The 26,582-nt window shown below is 44.6% G+C and overlaps 1 protein-coding gene across 1 annotated transcript in view; it reads right to left on the bottom strand.

The window, feature by feature from the left end:
• Nucleotides 1–24,037, bottom strand: part of SORCS3 (sortilin related VPS10 domain containing receptor 3) — a gene marked incomplete at its 3' end in the record, with an annotated part of 289,707 nt that extends 265,670 nt beyond the window's left edge. The window contains exon 1 of the mRNA XM_080347514.1: nt 22,838–24,037. Coding sequence (XP_080203640.1) covers nt 22,838–23,431 — 594 coding nt within the window. The 5' untranslated portion in view covers nt 23,432–24,037. The remainder of the gene's footprint in view (nt 1–22,837) is intronic.
• Between the last annotated feature and the right edge of the window lie 2,545 nt (nt 24,038–26,582).

Genomic DNA, 26,582 nt, shown 5'->3' with positions numbered 1-26,582 from the left:
AAATAGGTAAAACCCCCATTGTTTCTCCTCATGTATTGTGCAGCCTTGCTCTGAAAGCACATGTTAAATTCTTTCCTGATTTTCAAGGACAGATCTTCCCTTGAAATAGTCCTTAATTCACCTGATTTGACAGGCAATTTTCTCTCCTGCACAAGCATTAAAAAGCAACAACAAAATTCCACTAAGGCAAAAAGTACCAAGGGTCAAAGCTACTAGTGATATGTCAGTGACAGAGAACCAGCTCCAGTGCCCCAAACCCAATCACATTCACACACATAAAATTCTTTAAAGACAGCTTCAGTAACTTAAGAATTTTTGCCAGCAAAAACAGGTAACTCATCAGCCACAAGCACCACATTTGAGAAAAATGGCATCTTGTTCTGCATATGAGTGCTCTGAGCAAATCCCAGCTTCTTGTCAACACGTCCTATTTAAACCTCTGACATTTTAAAAGTTGACCCTATGGATTGATTGTAGGCAGTTCAATATAAACATTCAGCACATGATACTTGATATTTAAACTTCCTAGCTCAGATTATAAATGTTGACAGATTTATCTATGACTGGAACCGACTGGAAAGTATCTATGCTCTCCTTTAAAGCTTCAATGTTTTCTCCCATTTTTGTAAACATTTATAATACAATTTTTAAAATTGCTCAAAATTTTTACCATATTTCCAGCACCGAACAACCAAAAATCAAAGTGATTTCACCCCCAAAAATATTCATAGAGTATTCTGTCAAAATCCTTTGATCAAAACTGAAATTTTTCAAGAAATTTTCAGGGGTTTTTGAGAACTGATTACATTGAAAAAAACACATCAATAGTGAGTTTGTAGTCACTCTCCTCTCCCGGGAGTCTTATGGAGACTCATGGTACTGATTTTATTCTCATTTTAAAACTAGCACGACATGTGGTTGAAATCTTAAATTGAGTAAGAATTTTTACTTAAACATTTGCCATAAGACTAGTAAACAACAATGTGAAATATTAAAAATAAATTTTTAGTAGGACTAATATTTTTCAATGATGCCACCTAAACAAGAAAAAAAAAAATATTCTTTTGAAAGCAAAGTCACTTAGATAATATGTTAACAAAGCATTTCAATAGCTTCTCATTATGCCTTCCTCCTTGTTTCCTCCTTCTTCCAGCTGCAAAAAAGAGCACAGGCAATTTTGGGGAAAATACTTTGGCATCCATTTTTAACGTGTAGTTGCCTCACAAGGTATCCAGACTTCTTACTGTAGTTTACTTCCCTAGGAACTTAAACATCAGCAGTCAGTAGCACCTGCCCAGGCTCAACCCAGACAAATCCATTGGGCTTTACTTCGCCCAACATCCAGTTTGCATTTTCAATCAGCTCAGATATCAGCATCAGAATTCCACCAAGGAAGCTCAAGCTCTCCCAGCGCTCTCTTGCCCGAACCAAAACCAAAAGACATTAGGCTGTACACTTCAAACTCTCTACAGATTGCATTCAGTATTTAAGTGATAGCAGAATAACACCACTAAAAGAAGACACTTAACTTACCGGGGAATAGCTCAATAGATCAGAAGCAGCGCAGGTCACACTACAATCCCCAGTCACCTTTTCATACTTACTCTTTGCATGCAGGATGGCTGCAGCTCTAACACAGATGAAGGGAACTGCACAGGAACAGAGTCACCCCCCAGCACCTGGTCCAGATCAGACCCAGCTGGCTACACACAAAGTAGGAGCTGGTCCTTCCCCCTCTTCCCAAGCAATTCATGCCTGCAAGCAGACCATTTTCCCCCATGTTCATACTCTTACAGCCTAAGTAAGGAAAACTAGCAAGCAAGAATTACTTCATTCAATCACGCTCCCAGTAACCTACGTATAAAGATATAAAACAAAAAAGACATCATCTGGAAATTCAGAAAAGATGGACGATATCTTTGCTGAGACAATCACCACGTAAATGCATTTCACAGCTTAAGACTACAATGAAACTGAAAGCTAAAGAAAGATGAGTCAACCTCCATCTATTATTTCAGGAAGCAAGGTTTCAGACCAAGCCTTGGGTGGTCATAATCACATCACAGTCTCTTGCAGTGATAAGCAAAATCTGTCTTCTAGTAAGTGGAAGCAGGCTGCCAATGTCTGGTGGCAAAACATACGCAGCAAGCACCAGAAACAAATGTTCAAATAAGCAAGAGGGAAATGTTTGTTACCTGGAGCAGTTAGAGAGGTCAAGAATGATGGGTTCACTCAGCACATCATCTGCTTACATCCCTCTATTTATAGTTCAGATAGGTTATATACAATTTCTATGCTTTAAATTCAATTAATCTACTTATTACCATAAGTTCTCTCTGACAAACCCCTGCACAGAAGTGGAAGTTGGTTTACCACAAAGTTTTCTCCCTTTGAGCTGAAGTGATTTTTCTCACAATAGGTTTTACGCTCTGCAAAGCCAATGAGAAAAATCCAAGTATCTATGGAGTCCCTTTGTGTAGTCACTGTGGTGTATGTTTGTTACTAGAAAAACATCTCTGAGGTTAAACAGGGGCATGAGCTTCAAGATTTCTCCCATGATAATTTGTAGTGAAAGAAGTTATATACTCCAGCTCCTCAGTGGATTTTGATGCCTTGCTGCCAATGTAATTAACGGGAGTTGGCACCTAGCAAGCTTAGAACATCATGGTCTCACCATGGAGGAACATTTAGCCATGCTGACCAAAAGCAGGTCACAGGGCCATACTTCTCTCTCCTACAGAAAAACTCTTGAGGAAATACAGTGGCCCAAAGATTGTATAATATAGACTAACAGTCCTGCCAGATTGCCTGTGGCCAGCAAGTCCTCATCTGGGCACTACTTTCTGTAGCTCTATTGGACTCAGACCTCACTGTCGCTTGACCTTCCTACTCCCGTCTTCCCACTTGGCTCCCAAATGATTCAACTCCCTGAAACACCCCACCACTATGAAGAACCAAGTTTCCTCTTCCTTCCCTCCTCCCATTACATCTCCCCTTGCCTCAGCAGAAGGTGATCATTGCCAGAGGTCATTAGTACAGGCAGGAAATAAATGTGCATTTCCTCTTCCAATTGTATTTTCTTTCTGGGTTAAGTACCCAAAGGAGTTTGAAGTCAATTCTAGCCCCCCGGCACTTTCCTTCCCTGTTCATGGTTCGGAGAACTGTTCAAAGCCAACTGGATCATCACCTGGCCTCTGAAGTACCCACCTCCTTTTACCCCTGCAGCATTATACCAACCTCACTCAAATCCCCCAGCGACACAGATTCCCTTCTCAACAGCAGCCAGGGAGCCTGGCTGAGAACACTGATTCTTCCCTAGACACTGCTTTGAGGCTAATCAAGTATCAAGGCAGCAGAAAGCCCAGGGGAAGCTAAGAGCCATCCTTGGAGAAAAGCCTATTATTTTCTCTTACCACCAGCTCCTGTGGCTACAGACAATACAGCAGAGACAAAGTAGTGGCCTAGACCTTCTCTATATCTGACCAAGCTCCTTTTCCACGAACAAACTAATGTGCATTCATGCCTACAATAGAAATAGCTTTGAATTCACAAGCCTTCCCTTGAGACTGTGCCCCTGAATTGGAAAAATCCCCCTATAAAGCACCACAGGCTATAGACATTTTTAGGTGTCACAGTTTGAAAATGTTCATTTCCACCCTGCTGTCAAGAGCTATCTGCAGCACACAAGTCAACAACCCATCACACTGATCTGTTATACTGTGCTCTCCATCAGCTCACAAATGCTGAGAAGCGAGCTCAGACAGATGCCATTCAGACTCCTGCTTGACCGTGCCTTTTACTGGTGTCTTCCAAAAGTTCCTCTTTCTAGACAAACTGCAATACCATAGATCACAGCAAGCATAGAGCAAACCTCTCTGGTACAGAGTGTAAAAGAAAGTTAATTAAATGGTCCAAGAACAATCTACTTCATCCTTCAGGAACAAAATATGAATGCAGCTGTCTGGGCAGCTGCATTCATTCTAACGCAAAACTTCTCCTCCAGACTTAGCTGTTAGCTCACTGCTTCTTCCTCCCCCGTTGATGAACAGGGAAAACTTGTCAGCAGAATTTTAGAAACAAGACCAGACTAACACCTTCTCTTCCAGTAGATTACCTACAAAAGGCTGCCTAAAAAATAACATGGACACTAATGTCCCTCTTAACAAGGTGATATATTTGTTCATTTTAGTGTAACTACCACTTAATGCATTTTATGTCAGTTTAACGCTAGATGCTATTTTAAGACTAGTTCTGTCAGTTTGCATAAACGTAGCTCTGCTGAAACACTCAGGTGTGCTCTCTAGAAGCCAAAGAGTAGTAGCAGTAAGACAAGGGTGTTTTGCTAAAGAAACAGCAGTCTAGGTCAACCCTGTGCATGGCTTTCCCACACACCTTTCCCTTTAACTGCAATCTTTGCACTACAAGGAATCTGTCTTTGTAAAACCTGGCTCTGGCCAAGAGAAATAATCTTCAACATATTTCCTGGGGGTGCTTCAATAATGAGAAGAGGGTGGCAACACCTGACTGTTCTTCCTGCTTTTATTTTGCCCCTTTAATTAACGACAACAGTCTGAAAAACTATGCAAAAAGGCAAAACAATGCCCACATATCACTCTTCAAATAAAAACAACTTTGAAATATAACGCTTATGTAGTTCTGTAGGCACAGTGGATATTAATAATTCAACAAAATATTACAGTCATTACTATATTTCGCAATATCACAACAGTGCGTTTTAGCAGGACTCCTCTCCAAATCTCATTGCAACAGCCATTAATAAATAAAATGCAATTCACCGTATTAAATGTGTTGTTTAAAGGCTAAATATTTAATCAGAACTAATTCATTTTAAATAATCAGACTAGGACTCTCCTCCCAGCACCAGGACAAATCTCCACCTCCATACACTTTCCACATTTAGAAATGAAATTAGGTTTCAAAAAGCAAACAATAAATTGAATTCAACTGGAACATCTACGCAGCAGCTCTTAGACTACAACCCCCTGCAGACTGATGGATCACAACCAAACAGGCCACAAGTCTCACAACTTTGTTATGCTGTTTATGCAACCCACAAAAATTAAGACTGGAAAAATACTATAGAATAGTTCACATGCATTGTCTGCCTTGAAACGCGGCCAATGCCTGACCCTCAGCTGCCAAAAGCTACAGGTAACAGTGCTTATTATCAGTCAGTCTCAAAGGGCTTTGCAAAAGAGGTACATCTCCTCTCACAGGTGGGGAAACTGAGGCACAGATGGAAACAGCTTGTCAGTGGTTAATGTCAAGGCTAAAGGATGAGGTCATATACATTTATCTATCATGCACAACTAATGCTCAGGTGAGCTCTACCCCATTGCCTCTAAAGGTACTCATGACTCTATTTCAGTTGCAACTTAACTTTGAGGTTAAAAAAAACAACCACCAACCACACACACAACCCTCTCTCCCCCGCCCAGGCCTTTAAGCAAAATGGAAACATTTGCCAAAATATTTTGTTGGATCTCAGAAATACTATCAAGTGACCTAGATGTGAAGTGCAACTCCTCTTCACTGTTAAACACACCAACCTACCCAACCATAAACTGGTGAGTTTCTAACCAGGACAAAGAAGAGGGAGTTTGATTTCAGTTTTAGTCAACTGCTATTGTTAGCAAAAAGTATTGCCAAACCCTTATTAAAAACAAGCAAACAACAAAAACACACCTTTCAGTTTGAATTTTTTGGTTTAAAAACTTCCTCAAAACAAACCACTCTCAAAAGCAGCTGTTACTTTCTGGTGACCTCCAGAGCAGCACATAAGCATCCACTCTGCTGACTGACAAACTGACGTCAGCAACATAATTCCTGTAATTAGAACAAAGCAACAGTCTTACTAATGCGGCCTGTATCAGACACTATAATCTGTATTTTTATGCATGGACCTCACTGCTTTCCTGCAACAAAAGCAAATAAACACTGCAACCTTCTTTTCATCAACTTCATACCACGACAGAACACAGAGTAGAAAATCAGAGGGGTTAGCATCTTTTAGCATGACTTTTTACAGTAAAATAGCTACTTCATATGGCCAGCATATTTTATATTTTCTAAATTGCACTGAATTTTCTTTTATAAGTATATAAGTGTTTCATTTTAGCTTAAAAAACCCTCAGCTTTTCTATACCAAAAAAAAAAAAAAATCCTTTAACACATTCCTTTAAAATTTGGAGGAATAGGAGGGGTTTTATTTGGTTAGTTGGTTTGGGTTTTTTTCATTTAATTGGTTGATTTGGGGGTTTTATTTGTTTTGGGGTTGTTTTGTTTGGTTGGTTGTTGTTTTTAATACAGAATGAGAATCTATGCTTGCTCCAAGTCAGAATCTAGGGAGACGTACGACGGTGGAGATGGGAGGTTGGGGTTAAGCCCAAATTATTTCCCTTCTGTCAGCCAGCTCACAGACACACAAAAACACCACGAGCAGTAAGTTATCTGCAGAGCCCTGTGTGCTACATCTCCTTGATTCCATACAGATGCTAGATATGCCAGATAGAAGTCAATACTAGATAGAGCTGTGCTACTGAGCAATGTCAGATATGTGACATTGGGAATAGATGGACTTTAAGTCTCATTCAGCACATGTGATGTTATGTTCCTGGGCACATATCCAAAACCTATTAAACTCAATAGAAATGCAAAGAATTTGCTGGCTTTGAATCAGATCTTGTATGACAACGGACAGGAACGGCTAGAGGTATTCAACCTGTCAAGAAGAAGAGTTAATGAGAACTTGCTCTAATAAATACACCACCTTTACTGCACTGTCTATTTGTGCTTGAAGTCATTCAGCCCCAAGAGCTAAAGACCCTTAACTCCAGAGCCAAAGTCCAGGTGACTTCTCTAGGCTTTCACCAAGACCCTATAAAGCACTGTCTGCACTCCTCAGATGAGCCAGCAGGACTTGTCCTGTTGGGGAACCTAAAGCCCAGACCAGTGAAGGACCAGCATAGCACAGCTAGAGATGGTCACTACCAACATGGGAATTTGGAAAAGCAATTCATAGCTCAGGCAATAAGCAAAGCAGCAAGAGAATATGCCATACCACATGCCAGGACGGCCTCCACTAATGCAGTAAAGAAGCCTCATTTTTGTTTGGTGTGTTGTTTGGACACTACTTGGTGGAACTTTGCAATTGAAGCCCTCATCATCATTAAAAACTGCTTCTAAAGGTCTGTACTCCTGTATTGCTCAACTCCTTCAAGGGATGACCCTCTGCTCCACCACACAGCTCAATGGCTTGTGGCACTTTGTAATTTAGCATAGTATTAATGCTTTTCTGGTTGCTGTCTGTTGTGAAACATCGGTTGAAGCACAGCCATGCAGATAGAAAAGGCTTTCAAATTCTATCCTGCCCAAGCCTGCCAGCAGCCCGAAAAGGGGAAGGCACATGTGGCTAATTCTCATCTTACTGACATTCCATCGGTGTGTCGCCACCATATTTGAAGGAATTATTGTTGTCCTACTCCAGCATTAGGAAGATGAAAAGTCCTTGAAATAAAACATGCTGCTCTGACAGAAGCTGTTGCTTCATCAAGCTAAGGGTCCTTTTCAAGGCAAGTGTTTTTTTACAATACCCAGGATTTAAACCAAGCACAGCAGTTTCATTAAAGAGAGAACAAAAGAGAGACAAAAGGATTCCAGTGACAAGTTACTCCAAGCAGAAGTGCAAGGATCCAGAACAGCACTTCCACTATAGCAAAGGGAATCACTCACAGTACTTGGGCTGTCTGGCCAAGTTTGTGTACTATTTATCTACCAAACCAAAAAAAAAACAACTCATAGAACTCATAGCAACTGTTTCCCCAGCAGAAGAGTCTGCAAACCCAGCTCAAGGATACAGCACAGCACAATTTTTCAAAGTCTGTTTTTCTAGTTTATTACAAACTGTTCTTTTTCTCCAACTTCCATTCAGGAAGGTGGTCGTGACCTCTCAAAGCAACAGCCCCTCATAAGCAGTGAAGATGGTTAGCAAAGCAGTGAACTGAGTGCACACAGTTGCCTGTAAGGCTTTGAGAGATACTGTGTGCACTAGAAATAAACACTCATCTTTCCCAGAACCAGTACACTAGCATTTAGAATATATTTTCACACTGAGGTTTTCATTAGAAATATTTCAAAATAACAGAGACTTGGCAAGTCCAGCTGAGCTGTTCTTATCTTAAGGTGCCCAAAACACTGGTAGCCAAGGAACACCAGTGTTTGCATTGTTAATGGCACCATCACAGGCTCATGCTACTGCACTACAGCAAATTTGCACTTGAACATCCAAGTTTCCCATCAGTACAAGACAGAGAGAATGATACTTGCCCACACTGTGATAATATCTCAATCTTACTCCCTCAAATTGCAGCCTTATTCATGTTCCTCACAATCAGGCAACTCATGTCCACTGTCCCAAGCTCAGGACAATGGAAAAGAAAAGCTAAGAAGAATGAAGAAGGAAAAAAAAAAAATCAAAGGCAGAAAGCCAAGGAGATACTTTAAGACCCCACACTGGCTCTATACTACACACAGAGATATTCACATTATGGTCCTGTTTGCACTAGTATAAATAGAGTTCTGTTGGAGCAACACCAGCATAAAATTGCCATAAAACAGAGTGAATGTTGGACCATGAACATCAGCTGAACAGCTTCCCTTGAAAGGGTAATAAGTATTTACCAAAACCATTCCTCTCCTTTCAGTTAATGGCAGGACAGACCATTTAACCAGAAGTCTAAAGTTCTAGCTTGCATGACAGCAATTTATGCACCTTGGCAGGTGAGAATGACCCATTCAACTCTATCAACCTAAATAAGTAGGAGAAAAGCCTTCTGACAGCATTTCTCTGCCCACTTCTTGTCTGAGGTGACTGCAGACATCATTCAGACATGGCACATCTAACCTGAATTGACCATGTCCCAGACACTTGCACACTGACCCCAAATAATCACTTTCCTCCCTTCTCTCCCATCAGGAGTTAGACTTAGCAACAAAGCAGCACAGCATTAAAAAATACTGCTTAAGTTCCCAGTAGTTGCACATGCCTTGCTCAGGGGACTTTTTTTTTTTTCCCTACTCTCAAAATACATCAGTATAAGTCAAGCACAAGCCTGACTCTGGAGGGAGAGCACTTAAATAAAAAATGAACCTGAAATAGCTACCAGCTTCCCTGTAGCCAGCACTACCTGTCAGCACAAATTCACCACAGGGGACCATGGCACAGGAGCAGAACATCTTCCAGCCCCACATTCAGGAGGAGAAAGTGAGTAAACCTGACCAACATGCCAACCTAGAGACTAGCGGAGGCCAGTGTCAAAAAGGCAGAAACAACAGAAAAGGCCACATCTTCCCCATCACAACTGATCACCTGTGGTCTGTAGGAACGGGCTGGCAGGGAAAGAGCACGCTGCCTCTTCTTCAGGGGGGGTTCAAATTCTGTATATGCAGTCAAAAACAAACAGCAGGGTTATGTCATCCCTGTTATATGCATAATCCTCTAAAGATACAAGATTTGGGTGAGGTGCTGTACATACACCTGGGTTTAAAAAAAAAAAGTGCACCATTCTTGCTCCCAAGTGTTAACCATTAAGCACAGTTTTCTACTTATCTGTCAAAACCTTGCAACTTCACAAGCATTTTCTGAAAAACTGCTTTTAGCTCAGGACAGAAAAGGTTTCAAGGAGAGACCTCAACTAACTGCCAGTTCTTTTCCACCTTGTTATCATTCCCTCCTATCTCAAGATCAGTTAGATCTACAGATTACAAGACCAGAGTAAAACTGAACCCACAGAGGACACAAATGAGAGCTTCAAATTCAGCACACAAACAACCATGTTCAACCAAAGTAACTTGCTCTGTAACTGAGGGCTGCCATGATCCGCTTGCACCAGGCAGAGAAAAAACGTTCACTCCTGACTCATACCAGACACCCACTGCCCAAAGGCCACATCAGGGGAAGAAACGTGGGCCCTGCAAGCCCACATAAAGGGATCAAAGCACATGAGCTACAGCAGAAAAGTGTAGAGATGGAACAGAGGAAAAGCAGGCAGAGTCAGCCTACAGCCCAAAATCCTCTCTGGTTACGTGGTACTTACATTTTATCTAGCTAAATAGTTATATATCTAGTTCTACAGTTATTAGGTCACATATCCTTGCACACATGTAAACAAAGGCCTAGTATCTTCTACAATTCTAAACCACTTTTTTTTTTCCTAAGCATGCAGTGATTGAAATGGGATTTTAAAAGACATAAAAGCCCAGGAAGCTCCACCCCTTTCCTTCCCATACTCCTCTCAGGTGCCCACATGCAGGTCATTTTAACAAACACAGGTATAGCAAGCTTTATACTGATAAACCTGTTTGCTACTAAGGGTGATAAATGTTACAGACCAACTCTCATAGGTAGGAATGCACAGCATTAGCTAAGGTGCTTCCCAATGATCTGTGGAACAGGAACAGCGGCACTGCACATTTTCACACACATATCAACTCAGTCCTCTGTCCTCACATGTCCTGTGGGTCAGCTCTTGCCTCTCACCCTTGTCTTCAGTAGGATGAGTGCATGAAGAAATCTCTGAGGGTCATTCAGGCCCCAATTTGAGATCAGACTCCACTAGTCAGTGACTTTCATGACTGTTAACCTTCCCCCTTGGGGGAAGAAGATTATAATCTCCCATTTTACAGAAGACCTAGCATTCTCAAATGATCTAATATTTTTGGACCATCTACCATTTGATCTCATTCATCAATGCTGGAGTTAGACCTGCCTCTTTCCCCCTTCTATGAGTTTTCACTAAGACACCTTCTCCCCACTCCAGTTTATTGTGTTTCCAGTGGCACTACAGGAAACACAAATAAAAAATGAAAAACATAAAGCACACAGAAAGCTAAGAGCCACCAGTACAAGATCTCAGCACAACTGAGAAAGGCAGGCTTTGTTACTTGTAGCATGCAAGGTAGGAACAAGTAATGAACATAATCTTAATTAAATGCAAGGGTGGACAGAATAGAGCCTGGAACAAAGAGATGCAGTACAAGCAAACTGAGAAAGCTACACTGCTAGTGATGATGTCTTTTGATTAAAGGAACAGAGTTCCCAGGCAGGCTGGCAAAAAACAACAGTGAATAACATTAATTGAGTAAATTAAGGCCTCCTCAGTGCTGATGTTGTAGCTGTGTTTTTAGGTTGCCTTCAAAAAGAAACAAAGTTTCAGCTTTGGCGGAAACAAACAATGCTGTCTGGGCGTTAGCATGGGAGGGATAACTTTGGAATCTGTTGACCATTTTGAACTGCATTTAACAGAGGAAATGGTCACAGAGATACTGAGTTCCTGAAAGTTCAGCTGAGTGAAGATGCAGGTCCCAAAATAATATCTGGCCTGAACCATGAGCCACCCAATGTCCATGCCTACAGCTGGCAGGGCTCCCACTGATAAGTGTATCCACCACAGCCAGCCCTCCAGCACATCTGTAATGCTCAGCCAAGTACGCCATGTGCCACTAGTTACTCGTGCAAATGGGCAACAGAATGAGGGATCATCACAGAGATGAAAGAAAACATTGAGAGATAGAAGAGCCCTGGAAGGGCAAGCAGTTAATGGATAAGTGATGGCTAACTTCTGCTGCTTAACAAAATGACCAGGCGTTTCACTCATTTTCAGATCCTTTGGAGAGCAGACAGCTCTCACAGGCCAGATAATCAAATGTTCAGTACAACTACTGGGGCAGAGCCTCAAAAACACTCAACAGAAATCATAATCTGGTGGGGTGTCCCAGCCAGACCTTTCTTTGCCATATTCGATATTTCACACTTTTCTGAAAGCCCTTCTGTCCAAAGATCAACTACCCAGAGAAGTCTGGCCGACAACTGTCGAATCGCCTCTATTATACCTCTGTAACACAGGACATGGACACTGTGACTGCACAGGGCTTTCTCCTGGTATTGCTCCAATAGTTGCCAAAGCACAGTGGGACAAAGATTTACTCTCTTTTGAAATAACTATTCTCTCAAGTATCATAGCTATCATATTTGAAGTCTCACCATCTCATAGGCAAGCCTTTTTTCAGGCCAGATGCCAAATGTGGTTTTCAGAGACCTCCTGCCTGATACACAGGTCTGCCTACCTGCCTCTCCCACCACAGGATGTGAGCAAGGCTTCCTGTGCACAAGGCCACCACAATCCTTTACGTGCAGGCTCACCAGTCTTGTGCCTTACACCAGGTTTTTGATGCCCAAACAGAAGCAAAACCCTGTCCCACTGCAAACACAGTGGTTCATGCCAGTTCAGATAGTAGGTCTGTCCAGGAGAACAGGGCTCCAACCCCAGATACCCTTCTGCACCCCATCCACACTCACACTACAGTGTCATGCGCTACCAACATTTTACTGATTGGGAACAAAGCCAGAAAGACACTGTGGGTGGCAGAACAAGGACATTGCCCTTCACATAGTGCCCCAGCCCTCCACCTTGCGGAAGAGTAACATGGGGAGAACGAGCCCAGGCCCCACCCAAGAAGGCAGGAGAAAGATTTAATTGCCTGGCTCACCCAGGAGCCTTTCACCTGCACCTGGTGGAGACTTTTCCCCTTGGGCTGTGAAGTGTAATACAAAGGGTGGGGAAGCCACCTTAATGATCCCAAAAGCTAACAAGACCCTTGAACTTTGCATCCTGTGTTACCCCCAACAACATTGCACAAACAGGCATACAGACCTACACGTGCCCTGCTATGACTGTCATCCTAAAATATTCCAATCTGTTACAAAAAAGCCACATAATTCACAGCCAGCTCCCAACCTCCTCAGCAGACAGATGTAACCCCTCTCCTGTCTCTGTATTTCCAGTGGAAGCCCAAATTTATGACTCCTGCAGTTTCACCGTGTCAATTCTCATCCAGCTCAAAAAGAGCTGCAATTTGAAATAACTCAATCTGGGAAGACATGCTGGTAAAGAGATTAGAACAGCAGACAAAGATGCTCTTAAATCACTTTCAGCCAGAAGTTTGCAGTATGTTAACTTGATCAATCTGTTAATGATTTTAGCTGAGCAAGTTCCACTTCTCTGTTATTCATGAGAGCCCTGTTCTTCCCCCTCTTAGTTCCTCTTCTCATCTATTTTTCCTTTCTTTCATGCAATCTCTTTTAAAAAGAAAATACACACAGTATCTGAACCATGGCAGATTAAGCAAAAGATGTCATTTGTCATTAAGGAGTCACATCAATAAGGCACATAAACCAGAAAACTTGCCTTCAAACTTTTGTTCTGATCAGCAGCACAACCCAGAACAGATTCCTTCTCTCTTGCATGCCTCAGTTTCACAAAAAACAAACAAACAAACAACAACTACCACATCAGACTAGTAAGACTAATACTACTGATCTTCCTTTTAGTGATTTTTGAAACACATAGCTGAAGCATAAGAGCTTTATAAGTACAACCACACCTGTCATGCTGTAAGCACAAAACTAGCAGTATTTGGTGGTAAAGGACAGAAAGCCTAGAACAGAGAAATGCCCACAAATACACAGTCATCCACTCTCTTACCTGTGCAGAAAGAATTCCCCCTTCAGTCTTTTAATAGAGGCAAGGGAGGGCTGCAGACAGACGTCCTCTTTGCCTGCACCTGATATATTGATCACAGCTGGGGGGGATTTTCCAATCAGGCACAAACCATAGGGAAAGGCTAACAACCAATTAGAGCTCCTACTCCTTCCGCCCTGTGCTCATGAGGTCCTAAAGCACTTCTGGCAAGAGCTAAATAATCATGTTTTATACATTCTCTTGCTTTTGCAAATATCCATATATTTTAAGCCTCAGCAACAGCCCTGCATGTGAGTTAACTCTGCCCTGTAGAGGTGCAATGCACACCCCCATTAGGCACAATGGCAAATCAAAAAATCATGAAGACAACCTGCACACATAGCCTTCTCTCCTCTGGCACCCCAAGGAAGCACATCTGAACTCAACCCATGCTTTTGGCTCTGCCTTGAAAGTCAGCTGGAGCTCCAGGCTCAAGGCCTTGGCTCCACTAACCCCTCACTGGAGTCCCCTACCAAATCCCCACAAGGGGCTCAGCACATTTCTGGAGCATATCAGCAATATCACCATCCACTGAAAATGTATCACCAGTACCTACGTATTATAGACGGGCGTAGTGTCTGGAGCAGTACCAAAGCAGTTGCTTTTCCGATTCCAAAACCTTTAGCTGATCATTGACCTAAGTGATTTGCCGTGCTTCAGTTCTATTTTTCCCAAGTCCCAAACATCCGTTTTAGTCCAAATGACACCAGTAAATGCAACCCCTTTGCCCAGGAAAAAATGTAATTTTGTCCTAGCATGCAGTGATGGGGATGAATTCCAGTCCCTTCTGTTCCCTCACACTCACAAGAAAGAAAAGGGGAACAGAAACACTAAGACGTGCAACATCCTCAAACTGGTCAAAATATTGTGGAGTCCCAAGTGGCAGGGACCTGCTGTAACAAACGTATCCTCTGTAGACCAGGCACCAGGGAGAGTGGCCACAAAGCTCAATTCCCCTGCCTTCACCTACCAGCTGTAGCTGGTGCAGGAGAGCGAGAAGATCGGCAGCTAAGAGGGTCTATCAACAGCTATCCTGGGGACAAAAAGGGGCACAGCAGCTGAGGAGATGGAGAGCACACACTGCTTCAGTCAGGGGCAGCCAGGATTCAGGTTGCTGCCTCCTGGCACTGTAAAGGTTAATTAGCATCATCCCTTTTCCAACCCAGCAGCACTGCTGGCAGCTGCTGGGGGTTGCTGGTGGCTTTACAGGCACATGAGTCAGACTGGAGGGGAATGGCAGATGAGAGACCCTGGGCATTGGGACTCTCACCTTCAGGAAAAAGCCTGGCAGCAATTAGCAATTAAGAAATAGTATCAGCAGCATGACAAGGGTACGAAAGGCTTTACCATGGCCAAGTGCATGCTAAGACTATTTTCCTCTCTTGCAAAGGGAACCCCAGAGAGCAAGAGTTTCACAGAGTCAATGACTCCAAGCGGGTTTTCATATCAATATTTCAGCAGCGTCTGTCTTGCCAGCGAGCATTCCCCGGGCCCCAGTTCCCCTCCCCGTCCTTTGCAGTGATTTCCTTCCTTTAGCAAATGCCCACGCTCCCTCTAGCGCCCGGCTCTGCTTTTCACACACCAGCAGCCCGGCACCCTCTCCGACAGCCTGGACCCCAGGGCGTCCAAATCACGCTGGGGCTAATTAAAAGCGATGCTATATTGGGCACAGAGGCCCTGTAGCGCTCTGCAGATCTGCCCGGCCAGCATTTTTGTTGCATATCAGAATATGAAGGGGAGAAAACATCGTGACAGCCTCAGTGTCAGGGACCGTCCTTGAACAAGATGGTTTTGCCACTCATTTCAGTGTGAGAGCAATCAAGTCTCCTTCAGGACTGAGAGGGAGGAGAAGAAAAAAAAAAATACATTTGATTATTCAGCATAAATATTTTCTCATTTTTATTGTATGCTGTGAGTCTGCTGGCAACCAGGGCTGGAAATTGACCCTAAACTTTCCATAGCAGATTATTTATCAATTATGTCTAACACCCACACAGTTTCACTTTTCAAACATGCAGCACACTTTATTCAGTTCCCTCAGTCTCACAACACCCCATAAAGGCAGGACAGAAAATACTGTCATGCCCTTCTTTTTGCATGAATGAAACATTAACAATGCTGCAATTTTCCCTGGACATTAAGGGGAAGTTAGAATTTGGGAATTCATTTGCCTTGGAATCCTGCAGGGAGTTTAAGCAAGCCAAGAAACTTGCATGTGAAGGTGTGGCTTCAGTAAAGCAGTAATTTCCATCTAAGGGTTATTTCAGCTAAAAATCCCTGTTGGGCTCTGCCAAGTACATCACCACATCTGTCCCCACCATGGCTTAAAGTGTAGGACAAACTCCCACCTCCCAGAGGCAAGCAAGAGAGAGGGAAGGGCTGTGCACAGGAGGGAAGGAAGCTGCATTCAGTGCTTCACAAGGAACATGTCATTTAATTTACTTGCTGATTAGAGACAAGTTGGACTCCACATCTTAAAGCACAGATTCTCACTGGAAGCTAAACTTGACCAGATCCCAGCCAAACCCAAGTCTTAACCCCAGAACTGACAGGTTTCCTTGCAATTGTCCTGGAACCAATCCCAGCCATGAGCTCAGGCTTGGCCTTTATTCCTGAAACAAATACAGATTTGTAAGAGAATACTGACCAGGTAAGCATGTACTGCTCTCCTCCATTCTATCTACAGACATCCAGGGAGCTTAACAAGCATGGCACTATGGTATGACTTAAGGAAATACTTGACTGTTTGCAAAACTGGCTTCCAGTATCCTTTAGTACAACCAACATTAAAGATCTTCACACCTTAACCTGTGCTTTGCCCATTAGATGAGACTGCTTTGATTTTTTTTCTAGAATATCTGCTATGAATCCAGCTACGAATTCGGAAGCTCTCAGAAAGTTTCATCTTCCCACAGCCTTGCATTTAAGAAAACTTCTTAAGAAAAAACTTCTTCTCAGTGAGGGTGACAGACACTGGAACAGGCTGCCCAGGGGGGTTGTGGAGTCTCCTTCTCTGGAGACATTCAAAACCCACCTGGACATGTTCCTGTGCGACCTCACCTGGGCGTTCCTGCTCCAGCAGGGGGATTGGACTGGATGATCTTTTGAGGTCCCTTCCAATCCCAAACATACTGTGATACTGTGATATCACCTCTCTTTTGGGAAAAATCTTTCCTGCCTAACATCATTTATCTGCTCACACCCATTTTCAAAATACTTTGTCATCTAATTGGATTAATTTTTCCATGAAAAATTAATTAAAGAATCAAATATCTGTTTCTGTTTCCATTTAAATCACTGTGAAAGCTTAGCCACAAATTCTAGGCCTCTTCTCTGAGCATGAAAACGTCGAAGTACTGAGGCCTGAAGGGAAACTGCTGACAGGCACCCAGAACAGAGCCAGTGCTGTTCCTGAGCTCTGAGCTACAAGAACATCGACAGCTTGCTGTGCTAGGCAGAGTAATGGCCCGGGGAATCTGCCAGCTTCACGGGATCCACAGGCAACATCAAGGCCTATCCACTGGACATCAACCTGACTTTGCAATAAAATCAGTCTGGAGAGGAATAACCTGAAAAATATTTTCCAGATGCCTCCTTCCTGCTCTACTGACACAACACAAACATAAAAGCAATTGCCATGCAAGAGTTTCATTTCTATTTCCCCATCTTGTATTTAAATATTAATGAAAAATGGATTGGCAAAGTCATGGGGAAGGACTTTAGTGGCAAACTTCATTACTAACAGCAGTGGAGAACTGGAAATGCATCAAGACACTGTGACACAGCCAGCCTACCTTCGATGGCAACACAACCACAACCTAGCCAAAAAACATATGAGAAAGAAACAGTCTAGAATAGCAATTAAAACATCTACCAAATGTAGTGCAATTAATATGATTGCTCTGTCACCCTCTTGCAATCTAGGAGTAAACATTTTAGACTGAAACCCAACTGGACCGTTGGAGCAGTTACCCATGGTTGACAACTAAATGCAACATTACCTGCCTAAAGATCAATTTTCTCCCCTTCCACCCTTCCAAGCACAGCAGACTATTTGTAATTGCAAACATTGCCCACCTTGTTCTGCCCATCACACACTGCATTGCTAGGCATCTTAATGAAAAACTACCTGGCACACAGCAAACCCATCAGCCTCCCCAGCTCGTAATTCGCCATGGGAGTGAGTAATGTCTCAGCATCAAACCACCAGTACATTAGCAAAATCACACCACAACACTGCCAACAGCATTCAGAAGAATCATTCCCGGAAGAGGCGGACTTCACTGCGAGAACTTGTACAACCTGGTTTTCACTGCCAGCCCTCAGAGCTTGCACAGGGTAAAGGAACAGGATTAGTAGTAGCAGGGGGAAAGGATCATGGAAGCCCATTCAGAGCAGGGTTGTCACCATCAGATCATGTCTACGTGAGTCTTGGAAATCTCCAGGGATTCTCGAAACTTTCTGGTGCTTTGCTGCACCAGTTTCTTTGAGAAAGGTCCAATGTGACATACGTTGTGGCCATTGCCACACGTTATATCCTCTTTAACCAATAAGATAAGCTCCATCTTCTTTCTAACTCTACTTCAGGTGGCTGTAGCCTACTGTAGTAGTATTAGCCTCCTCTTTATCAGAGTTTTCTCCCAAAGACATCTCATATTCTCAGTCTTAGAGTGAGCCTCACAACCACGTTAACTCTAGAGATGACAGCCACAGGCTGACAGGACCTCTGAACAAAACAGTATAGCTTGGCGGACAAGAAAAAACAAGACCTCGGTCCAGTCTCTCACCAGCTCTTGTCCTGCCTTCCACAACTTCAGAGCCTGGATCACACCATAAACATCAATGCAGTTGAGTGGCCTGCACAGGCAGCAGCTATCTCACTTAGGCACACTATACTTCTGCAGGTTTATCTTCTGCACTGCTCTGAGATTAAAAGATGCACGGCTGACTTCTCTCCTATAGCATGAAAAATCCAGCCTCTAGGATCATACAGGAACTTGGCCTGGCTGAAGCAACCTGCAGTATTGCACATGCCTTAGACAAAAGCCCTCTCCTGCTCTTACTGTCACATTATAGTGCATTTCCTCATCTATATGTCTGAAATTTGCCTCTGGTTACTAGAAAGTAAAAAGCATGTATATATATGATAACTAAAGCATACTATGATAATAAGCTGAAGCCTCTCCATAGACAATGGATTGAAAATATATTCCAGAGGTCAAAAGAAAGCTAAAAATGTGCATCTTTGCTTCTCATATTAAAAACAAACAAGAAACCACAAACAAACAAACAAACAAACCAGCAACAAAAAACCCCACCCAAAACACCACAGAATTTATATCATTGCCATCATGGAAAAAGCATGAACAGGATTAAGTACTTCCTATAAACAGCTACATTCATCAGAGGGTCAACTCTGAAACCTAATGACAACAGCCTCTGTTTACCATTCCACTAGTGATCATATCAGGAGAACGATCTGAGTGTGATTTATCCACAGTAGCTTCTTGAAATCTTTTGAAAAAAATCTATTGTCAAGAAACAAGACATTGAGATTTAAAGCTGTAACAACACTAAAGGTGCTGTTACTTATTTTTGCAGGTCTTTATCCTAGAAATCAGGAAGAGAAAAAGAAAAAAATCTGAGGATTCAGATAATCTTCACAAGAAGGCTGGAGAGAGCATCCAGTGAGCGGAACGAGGAAACATTTCATGCAATAACATAACCATCTAGAGAGGGAAAACAGGTGTAGAGGATACACCTGCTCACCAAATGCACATTTGCACATGGTGTGTGTTCAGAGTGGAATGGCTTTGAAAAAAAAAGAATGGCTTGCAGATCTTCTGGGAACAAGAGTAGTTTTCCCTAAAACTTCTTCCTCCTTCAGAAAGGCCTTAGCAAGAAAACACTTTATCTAATCTCTACCAGGTCCCTCAAGACCTTCAGTGAGCTCTCTCAATAAATGCTTTTATTAGGGCAGACCAATACTTGAAGCTCAAGTAACAGTCTCCTTTTCCTAATATCAGACCCACCGAATTAAGCCATGTCCCCTTCCCAAGAACACAAACCTCATTTCTACACAGAACAGTATTTTTGCATTTTCCTAACAATATCCACTTGAAGATCTTCAGGTATTGTACAAAGCAGAAAGGAATTCTGCTCCACACCACCACTTTGTGGTAGCTAAGTAGTACTATCCTCATTTAACATGGAAGAGGAGATCCAGAGAGGTTAATTGTCTTTCCTAAGGTCACAGAAAAAGCCTCTGGGCAGGACAAAGCAGAGAACACAGATTCCCTGATCTCACCAGCCTTTTGCTTCTATCCTAATCCTGACCTCACTATCTTCAAATGGAGAAAACAAAAGTTTGTTGAGTGGAAGGGATTGATTTTTAATAAATTAAAGTGAGATTTGTGGGAGATGGGAGAAAAGGGGTATAGGAGACAGAGGGGGAGTTGTTCTTCAAATAATAAAATAAGACCACAGGAAGTTTTTAACATTCTAGGTAACAGGACATGCAGCAGATGCAAAGATCTCTCTTTTGTGGAGTGTCTGTAGATCTATACGTCCCAGTAATAAAATTATTTTTTTATTACCATGCTTTTATCTTCTTTGCAAATCCATCCAGTTGTTAGGAATTCTCCACCATTAATGCCTGATTTGAAATATACTAGTTCATTGCATGAAGGTTGATTGATCATGTTTTTAATAAATCATAAGCGACAAAAGCTTAAGTTCTGAAGTCTGTTTAAGTAACAGGGAATTAGTAAAAGTGAGATGTATGTCTCTTTACTGCTTGGGCAGCCTGAAAGCAATAGCATACAGCAGGGGTGTCAAACTCATTTTCACCGAGGGCCATGTCAGCCTCTCGGTTGCCTTCAAAGGGCCGAATGTAATTTTAGGACTGTTTAAATGTAACTATTCCTACATGTATACAATCCCATTTATAGAGTCCTAGCATGTCCTACCTGATCTCCTAGGTCATCCGACATAATCATGACACAAGTTAATATCTTTTGTCCATTTTCAGTACACCTTCCCACTGCTTTACATTTACTGTGACCTAAGAAAATATATGCTGAGGTGAGAGTCTGGGAACCAATGTGGCTGGCAAAAGAAGCCACACAATTTCCCTGAGTGACCTTGGGCAAATTGCTTGACATTCCTGTGCCACAGTCACCCCAACAGTACGAGTAGGTAAAAACTGAACTGCAGCAGAAGAACAGGCATTGGATTCAGATTTCTCTGCTGAAAAATGAAAGGACCCAGGTTCAAGCATCTAAGTTTCCCTCTACACTGTTAAAAAAAAAAAAAAGAAATCCAATTAATCACTGAATGCAGTGTGTTTCCTCTAAGAGGCAGAAGAGAAAAAGTCTTCAGATGGGAAATCTCAGAAAAATCGCTAACAGATAACACTATGTAGGATATATTAACACGCACACTTTTCCTTCCTATGAATACCACACTGGCAATAAACACCAATCTTTTGCTTTTGCTTGTGTTTGTGAGTTAGAAGCTTTCAACGCATAGCATCTTGAGGTGCAAAATCTTAATGGAAAGTTGTGAACAACCAAGACATTTTACTTTATTACCCTGGAGTTAAAGAATAAAGGAAACTAGTTATTTAAATGGCACATTTCTGTAAAAGAAACCAAGGTGAGAGGGAGAATTTTGTGAAAACCATTTTCTGACCTGCATTTTAGAAAAGATAACGTTTCTTTCCCCTGAAAATGCCTACAGAAGGAGTTTTCCCTGCTACTTTAACCAGAAAGACTCAAAACTATTGGAAAACCATGCTGGGAACGGATGGGGGGGTCAGGATTTTAGCTTCTTTTGCTCAACACACCTTGATTCAGCACCAAAATGAAACAAAAGAGAGGGCATATAGGTTGATTTTTCATTCCATGCCACGTTACATTAAAAATAAATAATCCTAGAGACAAGTGTATTGCTAAAATATACCATGCAGCTGTTTTATTTTGAATGTTTGCTTTCATCTTTAATGAGAGTGGAATTCATGTCTGGCAAACACAACTGCTTTTAAAAAATGGTTAAATCAAAGTAACATCTACATTGCTGTCAGAATTATTGCCTAAGTAATAATAAATAGAGGGAGAAAAAAACTTCCAGTCAAAAAAATAAAGATGGTTGAATTGCACATCACGGAGCTACAGCTGGTGCATAGATATAGATAGCCAGTCAGATAGATAGACAATTCACTTTTTAATGACTAATCAGTTTCATGAAGAATGTATCTGAAAATCCAGCTGATCTGTTTAATGCTGCTAATTGCTTTATGCCAATTTCCAATAGCGGCAAAACAATAAAAGAGGCATTTTCAATGCAGTGATAAGCGCTAATAATTAGAATAATGGGAACACTGCCACCAGATATAAATGTTTCCTGGAGTCCTTTAAATTACACCTGTTCTCAGACTTTACATCAGAGTGGAAATAGTACTTCTGATACCAAGTTAAAAGAAAATTGAAGTTCTTTCCACAGCCATCTGCCAGGCGTTGCAAAGCAGGGTGCGAGGGAGGGCCCTCCACTATCATGGCACGATGGCGTGTGGGCTTTTGGGACACCCCCACATGCACCACAGCCCCACAGGCTCTCAGGGACAACTCAGCTACTCGCTATTTTTGACTTCAGGGAAATGACACGAGATGCCATCGATTTTTTATGAACTTTTCATTGTGCTTGCACTACCTGTCTCCTTTCAGAGCCCCTTAACGTGCTGTGGGGCTTTCCACCCCTTCATGAATTAATGGGATGTCTCTTGTCGCCAGCATGCAGAGCGGGGAACAGCAGGGCTTTTCCACCACCACTGTACATCATTCATCCCCTGGCACAGAGGCAGCGAAGCGTGCCGAGGTGTATATTACATGTGAAGAGAGAAAGGGGACCCAGCTGTGCAGGCACATGGGACAGACCGGAGCGGGGAGCCGGGGGTCTCCCCTGGACAAGGGAGAAGGTTCCGGCCAGCCCAGCCCCCTTGGCCGCGCTCCGATCGCGCTGCCTCGGAGATCACAGCTCTGCCTTCGGGGCGGGGGGTGGGAAGGTGTTCCCATTCTCCTTCAACCTTTCCTATGCAAACTTTTCTATTTTTCTGCTCCGTGTACCTCTTCTCTTGGCAATAGAAGCAAGGTGCCCGCCAAGTGCCCCTCTCCTCCCCGCACCCCCGGCCGCAGCGGCACCATCCCAGCCCAGCCGGGTCGGGTCGAAGTGGCGATACTCACGCTGCTGTTGTGCCCGGACCAGTGCACCATGGCTTGGTTGTGAGCCGCATCCCCGGTGAGCGCGAAGGTGGTGCTGCTCAGCCTCAGCATCTCTGCCCCTCGCAGCCGCTCCGCTCTCCCCTCCTCCAGGCGCACATGGGGCTGAGCCCGGGCTCCGCGCTGCCCTTCGGCCGCAGGCACCCCCCGGCCGCCGCCCGCCGGCATTGCCCGGCGCCCCTCGCTGCTCCGCCGGCTCCGCGGCGCCGCCGGGCCCCGGCCCCCAGGCGCGCCGCCGCCCGCCCCCGCCGAGCGGAGCACCGCTCCCCGCGGCCCCGTGCGGCCCCCCGGCTCCCCGCCCGGCAGCGGCTCCGCGGCGGCCGCCGCCCCGGCCGAGCCCCGCATTCGGCCGCCCGGCCAGCTCCGTAATCCTCGCAGTGGCGGCTGTCGCTGCTCCTGCCTAAGGCGAGACGAGGAGGGCGGCCAGGAGGGTGATGGAGACGAGCAGGATCCGCAAGTTATTTCGGCGCCGGTGCAACACCAAGAGAGAAGTAAGAGCCATGTCCAGGCGAGAAAAACGATGTGGCTGGTCGGAAAGCAGTTAGTCCGCTTCTCCATGTCTTCGCAGAGCGAGTCGGGGGGCTTGGAGAGGGAGGGGGAACGAGGCGTTGCGTTTAGGGCTTTTTTTTTGCTTTTTTTTTTTCTTTTTAAAGGAGAAAGGGGCCGGATTCTTATTCTAATTATAATAATTATTATTTGCAAAAGGCTCCTCTTTCTCTCACTCTGCTTTCTCTTCCCCCTTTCTCAGCCTCTCAGACGACGACCAGGAAAAAAAAATATTAAAAAAAAAAAAGGAAAGAAAGAAAAACAAGAAAAAAAACCACCAAACCTGACTCCCCGGTAGTTGGATTCTGTTCCTTACTGTTGGTGGATTTTTTATTTTTTTTGAAAAGTGCTTTTCAGTGAAACTGTTCACGTTCAAGGATTTGATCAAGTGAGAGGGTAGCACCACACGGGGGGAGGAGCCCCGAGCCTTGCCAAGCCGCCGCCGCCGCTGAAATACACCGCCGAGTCACCAGCCGCGCTGCGCCGCGCCGCCGGGGGCCGGGAGCGGGGCCGGGGGCGGGAGCGGGACACCGCGCCGAATCAGCTGGAGCATCATCCAGCCTTTTCTCCTGATTTGGTATGTGTGCTCTTGCCTGAGATAAAGCAGCCGTCATGCACTGTTTCACCTGATGTATATTTACATATACTCGTATTTACAGCAGTGTAGGCATTCCTCAGCCTATGTATATGCATGCGTATGTACGCGCAAAGGCTGGGTATGGGTAAGGGACATAAGGGAACGCAGCTGAGATGAGTAGCTCCTGGGTGATTCCCCGTGTGTAAGAGCGTCAGGCATCCAGGCAGCACCGCATCAGAGTCGGCCCCCGGTATGAGGATGTGCCCGTACTGAGCGGAGCCTCCCAGCCGTGGGAACCCGCGCGTGTGCGTGGGAATCCCAGCAACCTCACCACCATCCAGGAAAGGACACTAACAGGACTTATTTGGGGGGCGAAGAAAGGGTAGTATCTACAGGCAGCTCACTGAAGCATCATCTCGGGACTGTGTCGGGAGGAGTGAGGCAGAAGTATTTCTTTAGGTCATGCCAGTGTAGTGCTCCCGCTCCCATCGCAGGGATGCAACATTTCCCCGGCCAGGACACCTGCTTTCTGCTGGCAAAACCCAAGGAGCCGTTGCAGCTTCAGCTCGCGGACAAGGCGTGAATAATGGCACGGTGCGAAGGGGAGAAGGCAGGCACGGCTGCGGGGCGACCCCTATCCTCCCGGGGGTCACCCTTGTCATAGCCTGTGCCACGTCCCTCCGGAGCGATTCAGCGCAGCAACACGCCGGCACTCTCTCTACAGTTGAAACCCACGGACGACCTTCCCTCGTTCTCCTCCTCCCTTTGAAAAGTGTCAATAATTAGCGTTATGTTAATCGTCCCACACACCCACTTACCACATCAGCCATTCTTTGCCGTCCAAGGACGGATCCACCAACTACACCGCTCTCCCTGCGCTGTTTCCCCCCACCACCCCCAGTCCCTGAGTGGGAATGGCTCCACAGTTTCTCCCATTTAACGGGGGTCTCCCAGCCGCCAGGAAGGGGAGGAGAGCGCGACAGGGACAGGATGGGTTGATGGCTGTGCCCTCCCGGGAGAGCGGTGGGGTTTCCTTGCTAGCCGGTGCCCCGAGCTTAGCCCCATCCCGCTGCAAAGCTCCTGCCTCGGGCTGGGGGGGTCTGTGCAGCGCGGCTGCCCTCGGAGAGAGCGGAAAGCAAGTCGGAGGAGGGAAGAGGGGATTGCAAACATCGCTGGCTGCTGCAAACGGTGTGAGCTGTCGCTAAATGACTGTCCTCCAAGAGTGAAAAGAGGGTCCGGAGGCTAAAGCCGGTTTGCAGAGAAAAGCTCTAACAGCTCCGCGGGGCGGGGGAAGGGCACAAGGGGTGCTCAGTGGGCGGGTGCGGGGCGAGCCGCTACCCACGGGCACGGCCCTGCCCGTGAGCTGTAAATCCCGACGCAGAGGGAAAGTGGGAGGTGGGGGCACGGGAAACAAATCACCCACCCCCAACGCAACGGATGTTATTTCTGGCTTGGAATCGGCTTCTTTTCAAACTACGCTGCCAAAATGTTTAGGAGATGACATTTCATTTGTGTGGGAGCAGTGACGTAGGCCTCAGCCTGAGCTGATCCATAAAACCACAGGCGAGGAGATTGCACAAGTTACACACACCTGTGGCAGGCACTGATCTGCATGCACAGAGCCAGGCCAGCCCCAAGTCTGCACCCTCCTGCTGCTTGTAAAGCAACAATATGGTATGGGGAACAGGAAGAATCTCAGCTGTTTCCCTAGATCAACAGCGGCCCCAGATACGTGGCATCAGCAGGACACATTCCACCCCTGAATCTTGCCATTGCTATGCACCACAAAGGGATGCATTGCCCACCAAATGTCATCCTCCTACCGTTGGGCTGCAGCTGTGACACACAGAACTTGTCTTCACATTATGATTAAAGTTTCTCCAGTCCCTGTGGACCCAGCAGCAATTCACTGCCGCTCCTAAAGATCTCTTTGTCTCCAGAAACCCTGTCACCACAAAGTAAAAGCTACTGTGAGGCTAGCAACTGCTACTGCTTAGCTAATGTGCACTCCACTCAGTCCCATTTATCTTCTCAGCCTTGCTGAACATTAAGACCTTGTCCATGTTCACAACTGGATCAGTCACTCATTTGCAAAGGATCATCCTCGATTTCATAACCAAAGTCCACCCACACCAAGACAGGACTTGTGAACGTATCTTCTTTCCCAAATGCTGCCAGCACAAAGCATTGCTTTGTGTCCACCACATTGCTCTTTGTCACCACATGGACATAGCACAGAATGCGATTGGTTTCATGCACAGGTATGTTCACCAACACTTTTCTTTAGGGCAGTACTGTCAGCACCCCAATAGCAGGTCTCTCCTACCCTGCAAGCTGAAGAGCTGTTACTTGTGGCTCAAATCACCCTCTGTGAATATCATCCCCACCTGCCACACTCAGGGAGAATCCCAGACATTCAGTTCATACTACATCAGCAAGATTACCCCCGGGTCTCATTTCTCAGACAGACAGGTACACATATAAAAGACCTGGTGTTTCTAGAGAAAATCCTACAACCCTTTCATCAATGCCTGCTCATTACTGTTAAATAATAGGATGCACAGCTGAAGTCCCACTGATGATGTG

Source organism: Nesoenas mayeri (assembly GCF_963082525.1).
Source record: "Nesoenas mayeri genome assembly, chromosome: 7".
Classification (NCBI taxonomy): domain Eukaryota; kingdom Metazoa; phylum Chordata; class Aves; order Columbiformes; family Columbidae; genus Nesoenas; species Nesoenas mayeri.
The sequence above is the reverse complement of the archived record's forward strand: the minus strand, read 5'-3'. Positions and strand labels throughout refer to the sequence as shown.